This window comes from Capra hircus, chromosome 26 (genome assembly GCF_001704415.2).
Source record: "Capra hircus breed San Clemente chromosome 26, ASM170441v1, whole genome shotgun sequence".
NCBI classification, from domain to species: domain Eukaryota; kingdom Metazoa; phylum Chordata; class Mammalia; order Artiodactyla; family Bovidae; genus Capra; species Capra hircus.
Window position 1 is genome coordinate 28,018,565 of NC_030833.1, and position 17,229 is coordinate 28,035,793.

A 17,229-nucleotide genomic window follows, 5' to 3' on the forward strand; every position below is an offset into this window, starting at 1 on the left:
TAGTAATAATGAATGCATTTAATATTCTAGAATATTGAGCATAAGGAATTGGTCAGGAGCCATCCAGAAATCATCATTAATATTAGAAGTAATGTAGGAGCTAGTATAATTTAAAGTTGCTAGCAATTCGAAAACTTGGTAGACAGAAATAAGAGATTTGTAAAAAAAAAAAAAAAAAGAGAGATTTGTGTGGTATTTAGTAAGATGAGATCAGAATTTTATGCCCAGGAATTATACAGAATTGCTAAATTTGTGTGGCAAAAAAGGAATTTTCAGGTTGAAGGAGATAATCTTATTAAAAGAAACAGAAAATGTATATATTCTTAACAACTTCTATATTCTGCTGTTAGTAATTGCTGAGTTTTGTGTCAAAAGAACAGCTAACTTTGATACTTAGCAGAGAAGTCTTCATTCCTTCCGTATGGCCATACTTAGGTTTAATGAATACTAATCACAATTTAGGGGGCTTCCCTGGTGGCTCAAATGGTAAAGAATCTGCCTGAGATGCAAGAGACCCAGGTTTAGACACTAGGTTTCTAGTCACTAGGCTTCTCTGAATAAATGTTAGTTAATGACTTTTGAGATCACCCAAAAGCACAGTATTTAGTGCTCTTTGTCTTGACCTTAAAAGGTTAAAAGCCATGGTTCCAGTTCAGGATGAAGTAATGTTAATGGGCATACCTTCCACATTAGTGCTGATTAGCCTGCAGTGCTGATTAGCCAAGGACCAGTGTGTACCTGGAACCACCATTCTGAAAGCATAACCCATAAAATTTGCTAATAATAATTCTGTGTTAGCTATATACTTCAGTTCTGGTGCTAAACTGCCTTTTTCTTAGTCCGTCTCTTAACATATTTATCTTTTTGCATCTCTCCTTGGCCTCTTTGAGCCTCTTAAGCCCATTTTTAGAGTATGAGCACACTCTTTCATACATTAAATTGCTTGAAATAAATTAGTGAGTAGGTGAAATAATTTAAAATACAGAGATTATTAGAGTCATTGTTTATATTTTCACTTTGCCTGCTTTCAAAAGGATGTGGCTTATAATAAGCCACAGTATGTTTGTAATAGTGGCATTTTCTGGTTTTACTTAGTATTTATATATTGCTTTCATCCGACTTGAGATGCAACAGTAGTGCTTTCAGATTAGGAGTGATGTTTTGGCTTTCGCTGTTTCTTCCTTATCAGCCTGGGAGCTCTCATCGGCCGTGGCAGTCCTACTTTGACCTGATCTTGGTGGACGCACGGAAACCACTGTTCTTTGGAGAAGGCACAGTACTGCGTCAGGTGGATACTGTAAGTTGAGAGGATGGTCTGTTCACAAGCAGTTATCCTTCATGTTCCTCCTTCCCCACTTCCTATTCTTCCCCCAGGAAACAGGTATTTTTAACTTACTAGCCTTATCTCCTCTTTTGAAGTTAAGACTTTTGGTTTCAATTAATACAGCTGAATAATTCAAATGAATATAATTCAAAAGTGACATTCATTTGGCTGCCTAGCCAAGTAGCATTTTTGGTGGAGATTGTGATAGCTTTACAAAATCCAGATTTCTTTTCTCATAGAAAACTGGCAAGCTGAAAATTGGTACCTACACGGGCCCCTTACAGCATGGCATCGTCTACTCTGGGGGTGAGTCACGCACTTTCCTTTATGTAAGTCTGTGCTTGAATCTCACTGTGAAAGCGTTGGTGTCCTCCTGACACCGTGCTACTTATGTTCTTTAGTATGCTAAAGATAGCATCTCCTGAAGGTAAACACTTCAGTCATCTACTAAAGAGTTGGGAGGATGGGTTTGAGAAGTCAGCATGTCCTAATTTGATTTTCACTAAAAGGACCAGTTTTTCCTGTCCTCTTCCTCTGCATATTTGAGGCATTTTCTCAGTGTTGGAATCATGTGGATGGTTGCCAAGGCCTCAAGGGGGTTTTAGGAACATAGATGCGTATCTTATTGGAATGAGAAGCAGTTGAACAAACCCAGCCTAATGGCAGACCTGGGAGGAGACATGGTAGTGGTGCTTTGGAGGGTTATGGTCCCTCAGGCTGAGACGTGGTTTTGTTGCTGTTGGATTTGGGGATCAAGAGCTCTGGTCAGCACAGTGGCGCTAAAGGCCTTGTCATAGAGGCAGTAAAAAGAATGATGGAAAAAGACAATGGTGAGTCTTTGTCTTAAGAAAGGTGAGCCCCTTTTCCAGTCTATTCCTCACATACTTAAAAGAATAAAATTATATACTATTTAATGGTTATGGTACTTGGAATGCTGGTTTTTATTTTCTCATTGCATTGTTTCAGGTTCATCTGATACAATTTGTGATCTTTTGGGAGCCAAGGGCAAAGACATTTTGTATATTGGAGATCACATCTTTGGGGACATTTTAAAATCAAAGAAACGGCAAGGGTGGCGAACTTTCTTGGTGATTCCTGAACTCGCACAGGAACTGCATGTCTGGACCGATAAGAGTTGTAAGGAACCATTATTCTTACTTTATAAATCTTTTCTATTGCTAGTTTATATCTTAATGGCTAGCTATGAATCAGTCCTTTTTGATGAACCATTACTTTGTATGCAGGGAGTCAGAGGTGGTCAGAGGCGGGTCCTAATATTTGAGCAACCTCTTTCTCATATAGCCACATATTTCACACAAGTCCAGAATTTAGAGAGGTTATCTTGTTTCCCCTTTTTCTTGAATTCTTTTAAAATACAGAATGTTACTGCTCTGAAAACTCAGCCTGCCTCAGGTAGTAACCCTGGCTCTACCACTTAATATCTTCACGCCGTTAGGCAGATGCTGAGACACCCTCCTCAGATGTGAAAATGAAGATAATACCTACTATCATAAAGTTGCTGAGATTTAACTGAGGCAGTGTATTTATAAAGGAGATAGAAGTAACAACCTTTCTCAACTGAGGCTCCTTGTTTGAACTTCAAAACAAAGATGATTTGATATGACTCTCAGTTCTCCCACAAATGGTAGATCAAGAATATTTGTTATATACAGTGGATGCATCACTGCCTAATTCTCTTTGGGGAACCCAGGCTGAGAAAGGCTGGAATGCTTAGCTTACAACATATTTGGCTATTGCTACTACTTGTAGTTCTTGGTGGGACTTTCTGGCTAGCCATGGCAACCCACTCCAGTATTCTTACCTGGAAAATCCCATGAACAGAGGAGCCTGGCAGGCTGCAGTCCTTGGGGTCACAAAGATTCGGACATGACTGAGCGACTAACACTTTCACTTTCTTTTCAGCTTTCCACCTGTGGAACCTCAGAAATTTAGTTGATCTGGTTCTGTTTTCTGAACTTGTGACTCATTCTTTTACCCGAAAGTGAAACTGTTAACACTTGCTTTGCTGACATACCCGAGATGGGGTATGAATTGGCACTTACTAAGCTCAGAATCAGCATCCAGTTGGGAAAGTTGTATAGTTAGTGGTTTTGAGGAGGAGGAGGGGCTGTTAAAGAGGAAATTCTGGTGTCATCTGCTGCCAGATTCCAAGCAGTGTTAACGCGTTTTCCTGAAGGTGAGGCAAGTCATTTTATACACTCACCTACAGCTTTACTTTTCAGCCATATCTGAAACCTTTTAGTTTAGTTTTTAGTAATAGTTAAAAACTAGATGCTTTTTGATTTACTTAAAACATTTTCCTTTTTTTCCCCCAAACTTTAGCACTTTTTGAAGAGCTTCAGAGCTTGGATATTTTCTTGGCTGAACTCTACAAGTAAGTTTCCTCGTATCAAAAATTTCTTCCCTAAAAACCATCTACCTCTTCAGGAGTCACCTAGATATACAAGACATCCTTTCTAGAGATTTTCACTGGATTTTTCTTGTCTCCAGGCACCTTGACAGCAGCAGCAATGAGCGCCCAGATATCAGCTCCATCCAGAGACGTATTAAGGTATCCACCAAGTGGGATTTGGGAGAAAACTTGGAAAATAAACTTGCAGTGATTTCTGTATTTCTGATTTTATACAGGCAGTGGCACATAGCCAGTATTCAGTAAATAGTCTGCTGAATGAGCTGAGCGTTAACCTTGTTCTCTGTTTTAGAAAGTAACTCACGATATGGACATGTGCTACGGGATGATGGGGAGCCTGTTCCGCAGTGGCTCCCGGCAGACCCTCTTTGCCAGTCAGGTGATGCGCTATGCTGATCTCTATGCAGCATCTTTCATCAACCTGCTGTATTACCCGTTCAGCTACCTCTTCAGAGCTGCCCACGTCTTGGTAAGTTAATACAGCCCAAGGCCACTATTTACAGTTAAGATACACTGTTAAGGCCAAGTTCTGCAACTAGCTATCTGCGTAGCACAGTGAAGTTTAGATCATTTCTTTCTAATGTGCAGAGCCCATGGCCAGGTTACATGGTTGCACAAAAAGGAGTCTGAGAAAGAATAATCAAGACAGAATGGTACAGAGTTTAACTTTACTCTGAAACTATTAGATTTAGAAGTTGCTTGAATGGTGAAGGCTTTCCTCTATTTAGTACTAAATGAGAAGTAATTTTATATTCCTATATTCTGTTAATACTACTCATCTAGATTTCAAGACTTTTTAGCTGTGAAATAGTAATTTCTCTCCCATCTTGCCAGTTTTAGACTATAGTATCTGATCTGGCACAGTTCTGAGGGCTTGGGAGTTTCTCTGTGGCCACCTAACACAGGCAGAAGGCTTAGGACCTGGGAGACAGCTGTGTCTCTTCCGCCTGCTTTCTGAACTTTGGCTTTGTTGTAGATGCCTCATGAGTCCACAGTGGAGCACACACATGTAGATATCAATGAGATGGAGTCCCCTCTCGCCACCCGGAACCGCACATCAGTGGATTTCAAAGATACCGACCACAAGCGGCACCAGCTGACACGGTCAATCAGTGAGATTAAGCCCCCCAACCTCTTCCCACTGGCCCCCCAGGAAATCACACACTGCCATGACGAAGATGATGATGAGGAGGAGGAGGAGGAAGAGGAGGAGTGAGGAGAAAGATGCTGAGCACTCATTACACAAGTCCTGGCAGGACTCACAGGAGCAAAGGATGTCCTTGTGTGGGTCCTAGTGGGGGGTGGGGGTGGGTTCCATCAAAGGTACATCTGGAAAGTTTCTGAAGACTAAATATTCTAATCATAGGGAGATACTTGTTTTAGTTTTGTGTGTCTGCACTCTTTGCAGATGGTTCAAAATTGGAGTCTGTATTGGAGGAAAGTAAGGGTAAAGCTGGGCTGAACTGCATGCAGCTGGCTCCATCATGGCTTTGTGACGCGGTTTCCTTGCTTGTTTCATCATTGGTGTGTGGCATTGTATTATCCAGATACACTAAGGGTGGCGAAGGGTCTCAGAGTGGAGCAAGGACGCCAGTGGGAAGATGTGATCCAAAAACGTTATGGTACAAATTGTGTTCTTACTCCGAAATCCCATCTTTTCAGTGCATTGCATAAGTATTGTATATCAGTGGAGAAATATATTATTTCCATTATCAAATGTAGTCTTGTGTTAAGGTCAGGGTTTCTTTACAAGCTTTTGGGTGTTTTCCATGACTCTGGTAAGGCTGCTGTCAGTGGCTTTGCAGGAGTGTTCTCTACTTGCTGTAGGGCTGGTCTGGAATGGACTGTAGTGATTGCATTTTGAGGCAAAAGTCTTCATCCACATCAACAGTATTTAGATTGATAGCAAAAATTGAAAAAAAAAAAAAAAATCCCGCCCCGCCCAAAATGGTCTTTTTCCCAATCTGTGGAAAGAATTTAGCTAAAAGAGGACAAAGGAGCAAGTCACCCGAAAAGAACAGAGCCTCCTTCTTCTTTACCATAAGTAAGTAAAATTCATTAATGTGGGCCATACAGGTAGCTCATGCCACCCCATTCCAGCCTTCTCTATCCTCTTTGTCTTTTAAACTCAAGCATTAGAGGGTGGGAAGAGGGCTTTTTTGTGAGTCAGAACCATTTACGAAACAGAGGGCACAATCAGTGTGAATAAATTCACTTCAGACTCCCAAGTGAAATCACTTCTTGTTGCTTGGAACAAGAATGGGTCATTACTGTACACTTTAAGGTATTATAACTGCCTCTTCAGAACAGTGAACCTTGTTACAACATTGTGTAGACGCTCACTTTAACCTTCATGTTTCTTCCATTCTTACTGTTATTTGTCAACATGGGACGGTAGATTAGCTGCTCTAGAATCAATAAAGTATAATATTTCTAATACTGACTTTGAGCCCTTCCTTAGCACAACTATAGACTGCTAGTTCAGGTGGGTTTAGGTTTGACTAAGTGATATCAACTTGACTTTCTCTTTAGTCTAGTATGATTAATGGCCAAATTTATAGCACTTAAATGGGCCTCAGTTTTTTAATGTAAACTATTTTGGTACAGGACTATAATGTGGGGCTTCTTTCCAAAAGTCATTTTATAGGTAAGGGAACACAGCTCAGTAACTTAGCTAAGGCCATATTACTTTACTGCTTTCAATATATGTGGCTTTGCATCATCACATCAAGGCATGTGCATCTGATAACTATTAGGAATTCAATGCTGCTTTTAAAGTATTAGGTTGGAAATGCTATTGCAGATAGCAATTACATACTGCTCCTGTTTTAAATGGTAGCAAATGTGGTCATCCCAGATATTAATTATTCTCATTCAAGATGAAGATGTTGCCCAGTATGACAATGTCTTCAGTGATCCCAAAGCCAGATAGTATCTGGCTGACTTAGTACCTTTACATATTCTCCCTGTTAGAATAAGGACCAACAAGCTCACATTGCTTTAAGGTACCACCCATTTTGAATTATTTTATTCACATAAGATCTTACCTAAGAATTTCTTTTCAGCTAGATGAGTCTCTGATAGTAGGTCCAAAGACTGAGAAGTGAAAAAGCACACTCCTGAAATAAGAATTCCACTATTGGTCACAGCTTTCTTCAGGACCACCAAAATATATTTTAAAGACCCAGGATTCCATGAGTCTGAGACCCAGAGCAGAGCTGTTGCCTCTCTGCATATTTATTCATTTTTGTTGGGAGAGTGCTGGGGAATAAGTGGCCCATGGGCAGCTGGCTACTCAGAGTAGCTATAACTGGACTTGTTAAAACGTGAGTTTCTCTGTTGTTAATAATTAAGGAAGTTAAATTATAATAAAACTGTAATTTTCTTTTAGAAAAAGCAAAAAATTTAAGGTGTTTAGGCTGAGAGGAAGCTCTCCCAACTCTTCAGAATTTGTTTCCTGGGTATATGGTAAACACCACTTACTTTCAGACTCTAAGGCCCTAGGCGCCCCAGCATATCCAGCAGCTGGTCAGAACACAGCCCAGCCTCTGCAGAAGGACGCACCTGCACGCACATCTCTACAGAGGTGGTCAGGCAAAACTTGAATGGTGTACTTTAGAGAAGTTACTGAGAGCCAAGAAAGTTTAGTGTTCTGTTCAGACCTTAAGATCCTTTGAGACCTAAAATAACCTTTCTAAGGTGCTTTTAGGAAAAGCAGGTCTTAACAGAACAGCTAAGAGCTACAAATCCTTTCGACATGTTAGTGTTGTTTTTAAGCAACCACTTTAAAAAGCCACTTGCAGTGACATGTCAGATTTAAAAGTACTTTGTCCATGTTTAGATATTCCTAAATCAGATTTATTTGTTTAAGAAATATTTTGTCAGCAACTTTAAAGCCCTGCAATTTTTCCAAGGCTGCCACAGCATTTAAAAATACTCCGCTTATTCACCACAAATAGCCTGAGACAAACAACGGCATATCTAAGTCTACATTAAGGGTAGGAGCCTTGTCCACATTCCACATTATGGAAACTATTTAACCTTTCTTTGATGGTGGGAAAAATGATAACTATGATCTAACTATTGCCATACACTTAATCCCAACTCTTCAGTTCAGTAGTTTATGTCTCAACACTTAGGTTTCTCATGACATTCTTTCTTGGTGACTGGAGCATAGAGCTATTCTTAAAGTTTTTCCTCAAATGGAACAATTTCAAATGATACGCAGCTTTGGGAGGCCCTGAAAATGAAGCCTCAACCATGGGGCTACCTGAGAAGCCTTGAAAACAAGACTCAGTGCACTGCCGCCAGGGAGGACATGCGCACGCACAGCAGCCAAGTGGCCTCCCAGAACCCACACGGCCCCAGCCCACGCCCCTGGAGCAGGAGAGCAGCAGCACTCACTGCAGAGCGCGGCGTTCTCTGCTGAGCGTGGAGGCCCAGCAGAGGGCGAGTCATCTATGGAGAGAGCATTCACCTGCAGAACGAACAAGGCTGTTTTTCTGTTTAGCCTGGCAATTTCAAGCATTGCTCCCCTGCCCTCAGACATCATGTCTTCCTCCCAAGGCCACAACTATCTGACTTGTTCCCACAAAGGTAGATAAAAATTAAAATATAAACAATAGTTTAAGTGCCTTTAAAGAGCTTTAACCCAAGACTCCTGAGTGAACACAGAATACTTCCTCTCAAGCTCATCAACTCTTAACTATAAATAATTCTATTTTCTAATTTAAAATGACAGAAAATTTTTGTCTAGTCACTGCCCATAAAATACCTTTGCTCCACTTTATGGATTAGACAGATTGGTTCATGAATCAAATTAGGTACATACATATTCACCGAAATGCCCTGGTCTCCCACTGTGCTTTTCCCAAAGCCGTGTTTGGCCGGGACTATAGATGAGGCTGAAGAGTCTAGGCCAATGGAAACCGCATCACACACACACGAGCCCAAGCAGCTGAGTGCACAGTCTTCACATGAAAGACAGCATTAGTCCTTCCAAGTCTCACAAGTTCCTAAGATAACTGGAAAGAGGACTTGTCACGCACACCTTCCCAGCACTGAAAAAAAGTGTTCAGTGTTTGCGAGAGGGTTTGCACCAAAGATAATGGTTAGTTTGTGGGTATGGGCATTTTGAAGCAAGTAACTTTGTTTTTGGACCCACTGCCCTCGGGTCAGTGATGTATTAGAGTTGTCACAGGGAAGCTGGCTTCATCTAAAATTCCTGCCATGTGTAAGCCTACTGTTTGAGTGCTTCGTAGTCGCTCATATCCTAGCAGGAAAAGCTCTCTAACAAAGAATTCTGGTACCCAATTCCGCCTGCATCTTTAGGCCTCACAGTCATCCACTAGGGGAGATGTCATGCCACCAGAATGTCACAGAGAGGCACTATAACCACTGCTTTGTTCTGGGACTTTTTGAAAGAGCAGAGATGTGAGGATCTTGGAGGGAAAACGATAAAACAATCATACAAAGAAGCCAAACATTTATTAGCCATCTCATATAATGAAACATTTTGGCTTTAATAAGGAATTATCTATTAAATTACCTTCAAAAAGTGTGTTTCCAAGAATCAACTCCAGGCTACAAAAAGGTCATTTGTACTGGTCACTTTCTCTACAAGACCATCTGATCACTATCTTTGTCCTCAGAAGTGCTGGGTTACCGAGAGGCGCTGGAGAGCATAATGCATGAGATGAAATAAAAACCCCAGAGTTTTTATCATGATACGGCTCAGGAATGAACCAACATGCAGGCAACCCCATGGATGCAAAGGGAAGGCTTAGGCAAACCTCATCTTCACAGGAGGAAAAATGACATTTTCCTTTGAGGATTTCCTGATTTGAGCTCAGGACTCACCTAGGCAAAGTGAGTAAAGCAGGAAAAACTAAGCAAAGCAGCGAACTGGGAGCAGACATGTTAGAGAGAATTCCTTCCCTAGCCCTGCTTTCTGCTCTTCTAAGGAGAGCAAACAGGCTCCCAAGAAGATAACACTTAGCTGGGATGTAGCTCTACCTTCTTCCACTTTCAAGAAATTGGGGGTGATGACGGGGGAGGTGGGAGAGGTGGTTAGGTCAGGTGGTGTCTTAGCCAGGTTTGTCAGCAGTTCTTCACTAAAATGTCTGCAGTCCACAGGACTAGTGTAAGTAAAACAGATCAAGAACATCATGGTTAAAGCAATATGGTAGGAAAAACAAGGGACTAGTCATTGAGAAGTTCAGTTCTCAGAAGAATGTAGAACTGAGACAGAGGGGAGGTAAAAAGGAATCCAAAAGGATGTGGTCTAGGAACAGATCACAAAGGGTCCGTGAACCTCGATCGGAAGATCTTCAGGACCTGGTCACGTGAGCGAGAAGGGTAAGGAGGAGGATGGGGCTCACACAGGAATCAGGCAGGCCCACGGAATCCTGAAGAGCATCTGACCATGACTCACCACACTCATGCCCTTGATTTTAACTTGGTAGACCATCTGTGCCTCTTGCAACCATTGTCTTAGGCTTCCCATCACAGAGAAAGATCTGCAGAGCCATTTTCATCTTTAAGAGCCAACTGAGAGGCTTGGATGAAGCCTCTGGGCTTGCCTAGGGAAAAAACAGTTAAAGATATTTGCCAGCTGAAATGAGTTTTTAGTGGTGGAGCTGCAAATGTCTGGGGCAGTTTCAGTGGGTACCCCAGCATCTTTATCTAAAATGAACTGATGGGGAACAGATTACGATCCTTGAAAAAGAGAACACGGCCCTCCTGTTGGCTGGAAGTTGGTGTACTAGGCTGGAAGTTGGAGGCTCAAGTTCTAGCACCTGCTTCTCTTTTAATGTAAGACTTGGTAGTGTACATTCAATGGAAATGCCCTGCTGTGTTGCCTTGGTGACAGTCAATCCCAGCTTTCCCACTAGGCCTGTGTTGGCAGAGGTGATAGGGGAGAGAGGGAACACACATTCGCTAGAAGGGTGAACAGAAATCATTTATCTAAATAGAATAATAGAAATGAACAAAAACCTTTTAAAACAATCACAAAATTTACAAATAAATTGATACAAAATAAATAGATTGTAAATCTACAACATCATTTGAATTATAAAATGCATTCATTATGACAATCAGCTCATGAAACCTATACATGTCGTTTGTGCTTATTTAGGTTTATGGACACAGCTCTAGATAATTGTGTTCAGAAAACTCTGCTGCTGCAAAGCATGAAATGTACACTATGATACAGTGAGTAAAGACTAAGGAGGGTAGAAATCAGACTCAAAGCAGGTCTTCTGTGAGGCGCCAAGGCAGTGCTGGCATTGGACCTCAAAACCAAGAAAAGGCATCTCAGAAGCCCAAGTGGGCAGGCAGCTTCCCCAGTGCACAGAGATGGATCCTGTGATCCAAGGTGGGAATTGGAGACCATCCCTGTTGTGGGGCCAGGCCACCAACCTGGCTTCGGAGTGTGGGAGTGGAGGCCCTGGCCTCAAAGCCATGCTGTACCACTGCCTAGAGAACAGACCCGGTCACCACAAAACCACCTCTAAAGTACTTCACAGAGGTCCCTGAAGAGGCCCTGCTGTGGAGTACGAGACCTGCCTCCATCCTCATCTCAAAACACTTGCTGTCAGGAACAGAGGTGGGTCCAATAAAGGGCCTGGCACACTAGGACCAACGTAAGAGACGAAAACAAACAAAAGTCCTTCTCACCCACTCTGAAAGACAACAGAACCCTGGGCTCCATGGATGAGGGGCTCGGGAACAGATCTCATCTCAGTCACAGACGATGCACTAACAGTAGAGGCGTATGTACATAATAAATAATAATATAAAATAAAGCATATACATTTGTGGACTTAAAGGACTCCGGAAACGAAAAGTCAATGGACTGACACATTCCACCTTCACAGTAGACTTTAGACATGGGGAGTAATGAACCAGGGTGAGGCTGGGCTCTCGGGAATGAGAGTCCTGAGGCCTTCCTCTTTTCTCCCTCTCCCTTCTGCTCTGTGAGCCTGAAACCAGCTGTTTATACCCAAGGGGCCTGCGCCTCCCAACCTAAGGGCAGGCACCCAGGGTCCTCCAGGTCCACACTTGATAGTTCTCTCCAGGTAAGTCTGAAGAGGAATACGGGCCCACTTCTCAAATGAATCCTTGTTGGTCAGATGTGAGCAAATCCAGAAGATATGCTGCCAATGAACACAGTACTCTCAGTCATTCTTCCAAGTCGTTCATGTCTGATACCCAGTGGGTATTCAAACTTGAAAATGGGTACTCAAGTTTTATAGTGCGTGTTGGATCTGTGTACATATAAACCTTGGCATGCAAACTCCTAGAACTTTACTCTCTTGCCACTTGGAACCTTTTGTTTCCATGTTGCTTCAAGTACAGCCCGATATTTAAAACAATTCTTCTGAGATGATGTCAGTGGCTCTAGCATATACAGAGAGAAAGCTTACTTGAGCCGAGTCAACCACAGAAGTCTGCAAAGAAGGTCCCCAGCCCCAGATGGTGGGATGGAAAGCTGCCTCAAGTGCTGCAGCTGCTGTGAACTGCCCTCTTCCCTCCTGTTCTCAGGGCTGACCAGGGACTCCTGGCATCTCCAGACAGGGTAGGAGGAAAGCCAGCTCATAAGCGCTCCCTGTAGGAAAGATGCCTGCACGTGCTGGAGGTGGAAGGCCCACCGTCACAGCCTTGAGCAGTCTTGGCTTGGCCACAGAGGCAATGAACAGCAAATGAACAACATTCCCCAAACTCATCTCTTCTAACAGCCCACTCAAATACAAAAGAAATGTGGAAAGATAGAAATCTGCAAATGGCCCTGAGGTATAAAAATCCACTGAGTAGGTTGCTCACTGATAACGTTTACATGGGAAGAGTTTCTGAATTCCCAATCACTTTCATATTGAACTTCTTAAATCCCCCCTAATTCTGCATTAACCTGCCAGCCCTCCAAGATGCCCTTGCTAGCCTGAAGCACCACTAGTCTGGAGGCCATAACACAACCACACCTGACCTGGGTGGGACCAGAGCCCACGTCCTCAAGTAAGAAAGTGAGCAGTGGCACTTCAGAAAGCTCCACGCCCTGAACTGCCCAGCTCCATCTGGCAGTCCCCACCACTCTGCAAGAAAAACCATCTCTAGGATCCAAGTGGAGAGGGGAGTTGTTCCTGCCCTCGTGCTAACAAGGAGCTGGTGTCATGGGACATGCCCCAGGCCAACCCTCCCTGGTGGCCTCCTGCTTAGAAGCCCAGGGAACAAGGTGAGCCCCTTCCTGTGCCAGCCTGGGTGAGTCCTCTGCCTGGACTGGGCCCTGGAGAACACTGGAGGGATACTGGTCTCCTGGCCCAGGAAAGGAGAAAGTGGTCAGATCCCTGGCTGGTTTTCAGGGTTTTGTTTTTGACCAGCCATGACACGGGCTCAGGGGGCCAGGGCCTACTCAGGTCTGCTCCTCAACTTGAGGTAATTTGAGGACAGAAGTTCATGGTCCCTGCTTAGCCCAAATTCCTGTTGCTTCATTTCCTAAGGGAAATGTACTTTTTGTACCTAGCACTGTTTTCCAAGACATGGAAAAGCTGGTCCTTTAACTGTATGGTACCGGGGACAGCACAGGTCAATATATTCACAGTTAATGTTCCATAATAGTGTGAAGTTTTACATTCAACATGTGCACAAAAGTTCCTTGAAATAATATTAGGAAATGGCAAGATGCCCTATTCTTCCCACCGAGGGAAGACAATCCTGTCAGCATGGGCACTGAGCTCTCTTCCAGAAGTGAGGTGAGGAGGGAGGGGAGGGAAGTTACATGGGGTGCCCTTTCAAATTCAAATTATGTAAGAACCAAGGCTTAAGCTAACTATAAGTTGACTAACATTCCAATTTCCATGCACAAATCTTAAGGTTCTGTTCTCCTAAAAGTTTAAACACTTGATTTTGGACTTGCCTGATGTGCAAGATGAACAGAGAATTAAAAGAGAGAGAACCTCTAAAGCACTAGGAAGTCTCATTTATGAAGAAAAAGATTGTCCTGGGAACACCTAGGAACACACAGAATCTAGTTACAGGAGGAACCTTCAGGATGCCAGAATGGCTGCTCAGGAGCAGGAGGTGGCCCTGTCTGGTCCCTCAGAGCCAGGGCTCACTGCAGGGGCCCCAGAGGATGCTGAATAGCAGAGCAAGGCCCTGGGCCGGACAGTAGGGCTCCCACACGAGTCAGAACCCCAGGCCCTGTGTCTGCTCCTTGACCCACTTCCTCACCCACGCTTACAAAGCCAGCAGCCCAAAGAGAGGACGATCCACCGGTGGTGCTAAGGACTGGCCACCACACATCAAGATCTCAATTATCTGCCCTGCTCCCGTTTACTTTATAGACACGAATTGCACAGACCTTCTAAGCTCAAGTCATTTTCCTGCTTGCCTGCCTCACAGAAGCAATAAGCCAGCATCTCTCCTTCAATAGCCTGAAGTTAGTTTCCAGAAGGAAAGTGGGGTCTGGAAGAGATATCTATCACCCAGATGTTGAGTGTTACCATCTGAAGGGTCCTAAGCTTTCCCCAAAGAAGATGTAACTGTTGCCAAATGTTAGCTTTCATTCCTTCAGGGACCAGACAGGACCTACTTGGGATTCCCTGTTGCTATAAAACAGTATGAAAAATCAAAGATAAAGAGAAGTTTATAGAAAATAAATACGAACTTGGGAAACTAAAATTTCATCCTCGAGGAGCCCCACGGCAAAGCCCTCCTGCCACCAGCTCCTTTAGAAAGGACTTTTCAAAGAGCCACACTGAGCAGGTATTGGCAGTGTGGACAAGTTATCCATTTCTCCCTGAAGCCAAGGAGCCAGCAGCTGGAATCCTCTCACCAGGGCTTTAGGATTCTCAGAGGAGCAGGTGGACTCCAAAAAAGATCCAACACACTAACAGTGATTCCAGAGGCTCCTTCCAGGAGCAACGCGCCTAGAGATGGACTGTGTGGGGAGGCAGATCGAAGCAGATGGGCCAGGGGAAGCTGATGGGTGGAGATCCTGGAGGCCAGAGGTACCACGGCTTGGCAGCCTGGCTCCACCACTGGGACAGCACGTGCTGTCCCGGCCCAGAGTGTGGCCTGGGGGCTAGGGCAGAGAAACCTTCCCCAGCAAGGCCCAGGTTTCCCTTATTACAGGGAACTCGCATTTCTGCATGCCCCCCTACACAGACAATCCCAGTTCCAGAGTCACATCACGCTGGCAGTGTGCATCACGCTGGCTGCTCAGCTCAATGCATCTCAAGAAAGCAAGACCTTTACACTTTATGTCAAGCCTGACGGTGGCAGTGCCATCCCATTGGTGGCATCTTGGGTGCTGGCAGCAGGCCACTCAGCCCCTAAGGGGGCACCCCAGTGACTTCTACCAAATGAGGCAGTACTTCCCTCACCAAGGAACATGGCACCTTCTGGGAAGATGCTCCAGGACCAACGTACCAGGGGAAGCCATGCACCGGGTACGCACGCGACCCTGGAGCCACCAAGCTTTTCCCTAGGAGGCAAGCCCAGTGTGTTTCTGGTTCTTCCCCCACCACAGCTCCCACCCACCAGTGCCCAGCCTGGGGTGCACAGTCCTACCTGGAAGAAGGAGAAGAAACTGTCGCTTAGCCCCGGGGCTTCCCTTCGTGCAGTGAGACCCAGTGGAGAAAACGCTATCTTCTTGCCTAGAGACTGGACACAGCGCGGACTGACAGGTCTACATGAAAACTGTGGTCAGTAGGAAGTCACTTCAGTTTATGAATGTTGCCCCCAAAATGCACATGTCCCTTGGGTTAACACTTAAAACACAGCTAAGAGTTAAGAATTCAGTCATTCAAGAAATACCTCCTGACATTGATCTCACTACACGTGATGAATCTGGTATTAAAATAAGACAGAGACGCACATGAAATGGCCATGACACACATTTGGTTTCTGAATCCCTGTTTGGGACCAAACTGACCCTGGCTGTTACAGGCAGCCTCTCTGGCATGGGCCGAGTCCAAGGCGGAGGCACAGAGGTCCTCGTGTGGGGACACACAGCCCCTGCTGGGCCACATGGGCCCAGGGCTGAGGGGAAGAGGGACAGTTGACTCCCTGGATGGAGGGGCAGGGGCTGGCAGTCCCTGGAGTTCCCTCCGTGAGACACATGGGTCGACGTGCCTTCTCGGCAGGGCGCAGAGCACAGCTGGAAGGTCTGACTGCTTTTCTAACAACCACATACCGTCCCAGCAGGAAGGGCAGGAGCGTGGACGACACACCTCGAGTTTACTCGAGGGCTCCGTGGAAGATTTCCATTTGGCATCTGTGTAGCAGCATCTTGGGTTAACAAGAGCAAGGCCGGGGGTGGGGTGGGATGACGGCGCTCTGGAGGTTCAGATGGGGAAGAAGCCTGGCTGAGCCAGAGGTCCCAGGCTGGGGGAATGTTGAGGGGGATCCACCCTGGCCTCTTGCAAAGATAAACCATCAGTTTAAAATTCATTAACATTCATTTTGGTGATAAAAAAAATTCCTTAGAGTGGGAGCAAAATCGCATTCCAAGCAAATGTTAAACCTTTCTGAGGGAAGAGACACCATTAAACATTAACTTAAAACAACACTGAGCTCAGAGAAGCAACTGCGGGTCCCTGTTCGGGCTCCACCACAGGGCCGACAGCCTTCACAGGTCTGTGTCATTCATCCTTCAAGTTCAACAGCGACACCCACTGGGGCACGGAGGAAGGGTGCCCCTCCCTGGGGCAGCGGGGAGGGAGAGCCCAAGGGAGGCCACTGGAGGGACAAGTCCATCCTCTTACGGTCACATCATGGGGCCACAGCAGAGTTCAGACAGAACAACTTACAACTCTGCAAAAGACACTTTTTAAAAACATGATCTCTCGGAAAAAATAAATCGCAACAATTTTCAACTTCATGCAAATCGAGGGAGGAGGAGAGTGAATAATGATAAAAGGTACAGCTGAAAAAATAAACATGATTCTATTTGGGTGGAAGAAGTTCATCTCCATAATCTCGAAATGCCACGCCCTGGCTGTCGACTTCCTGTCTCCGGTTTCCATGCCTGCCCTCCCCGGCCTCCACTGCTGCTTCCAGGAAGGGGACAGAGTCTTTGGTGTCAGGACGTTGCAGGATGCAGCATGGCACACAAGCTCACACTAGTGGGATTCACGGTCGGACGGCGGGAGGCCGGCAGCCTGGTGTGGGGGCCGGGCGCCCTAGATGGCGCCTTCGCTGTGCAGGCTGTGGTTGGCCTTGGTGTGCGTCACACAGTTCTGTTCGTTGAGCAGGTTGGCCGTCTCATCCGGCAACCCGTCGTGCAGCTCCGTAAGAGTCAATTCAATTTTAGTGTTTTCACTGTCTGAAGACTGAGGAGTCTTGTCCATCCGGGATGCCATCAAGGCATTTTGGTATTGCTGTCTTGAGATCTGGGGCCAGGAGATGGTACAGAAAACAAACCAAGATAATATTTTTAGGCTATCTTTTCTCCACATGGCATTACATTTATTAT

General features: G+C 44.8%; 2 protein-coding genes across 8 annotated transcripts in view; one reads left to right on the forward strand and one right to left on the reverse strand.

The window, feature by feature from the left end:
* Positions 1-6,192, forward strand: part of NT5C2 (5'-nucleotidase, cytosolic II) — a 95,575-nt gene extending 89,383 nt beyond the window's left edge. For 4 of the 6 annotated variants that reach the window (XM_018041160.1, XM_005698420.3, XM_018041162.1 and 1 more), the window contains 7 exons: positions 1,190-1,297; positions 1,564-1,630; positions 2,291-2,461; positions 3,668-3,719; positions 3,836-3,896; positions 4,048-4,224; positions 4,732-5,269. In XM_018041160.1, the coding sequence (XP_017896649.1) occupies positions 1,190-1,297; positions 1,564-1,630; positions 2,291-2,461; positions 3,668-3,719; positions 3,836-3,896; positions 4,048-4,224; positions 4,732-4,971 (876 nt within the window). In that variant the 3' untranslated portion in view covers positions 4,972-5,269. Of the gene's footprint in view, positions 1-1,189; positions 1,298-1,563; positions 1,631-2,290; positions 2,462-3,667; positions 3,720-3,835; positions 3,897-4,047; positions 4,225-4,731 lie in introns of all 6 variants that reach the window. The other 2 variants (XM_018041159.1, XM_018041161.1) reach the window with 1 other exon arrangement.
* Positions 9,224-17,229, reverse strand: part of CNNM2 (cyclin and CBS domain divalent metal cation transport mediator 2) — a 175,137-nt gene continuing 167,131 nt past the window's right edge. For both annotated transcript variants that reach the window (XM_018041158.1, XM_018041157.1), the window contains one exon: positions 9,224-17,146. In XM_018041158.1, coding sequence (XP_017896647.1) covers positions 16,937-17,146 — 210 coding nt within the window. In that variant the 3' untranslated portion in view covers positions 9,224-16,936. The remainder of the gene's footprint in view (positions 17,147-17,229) is intronic.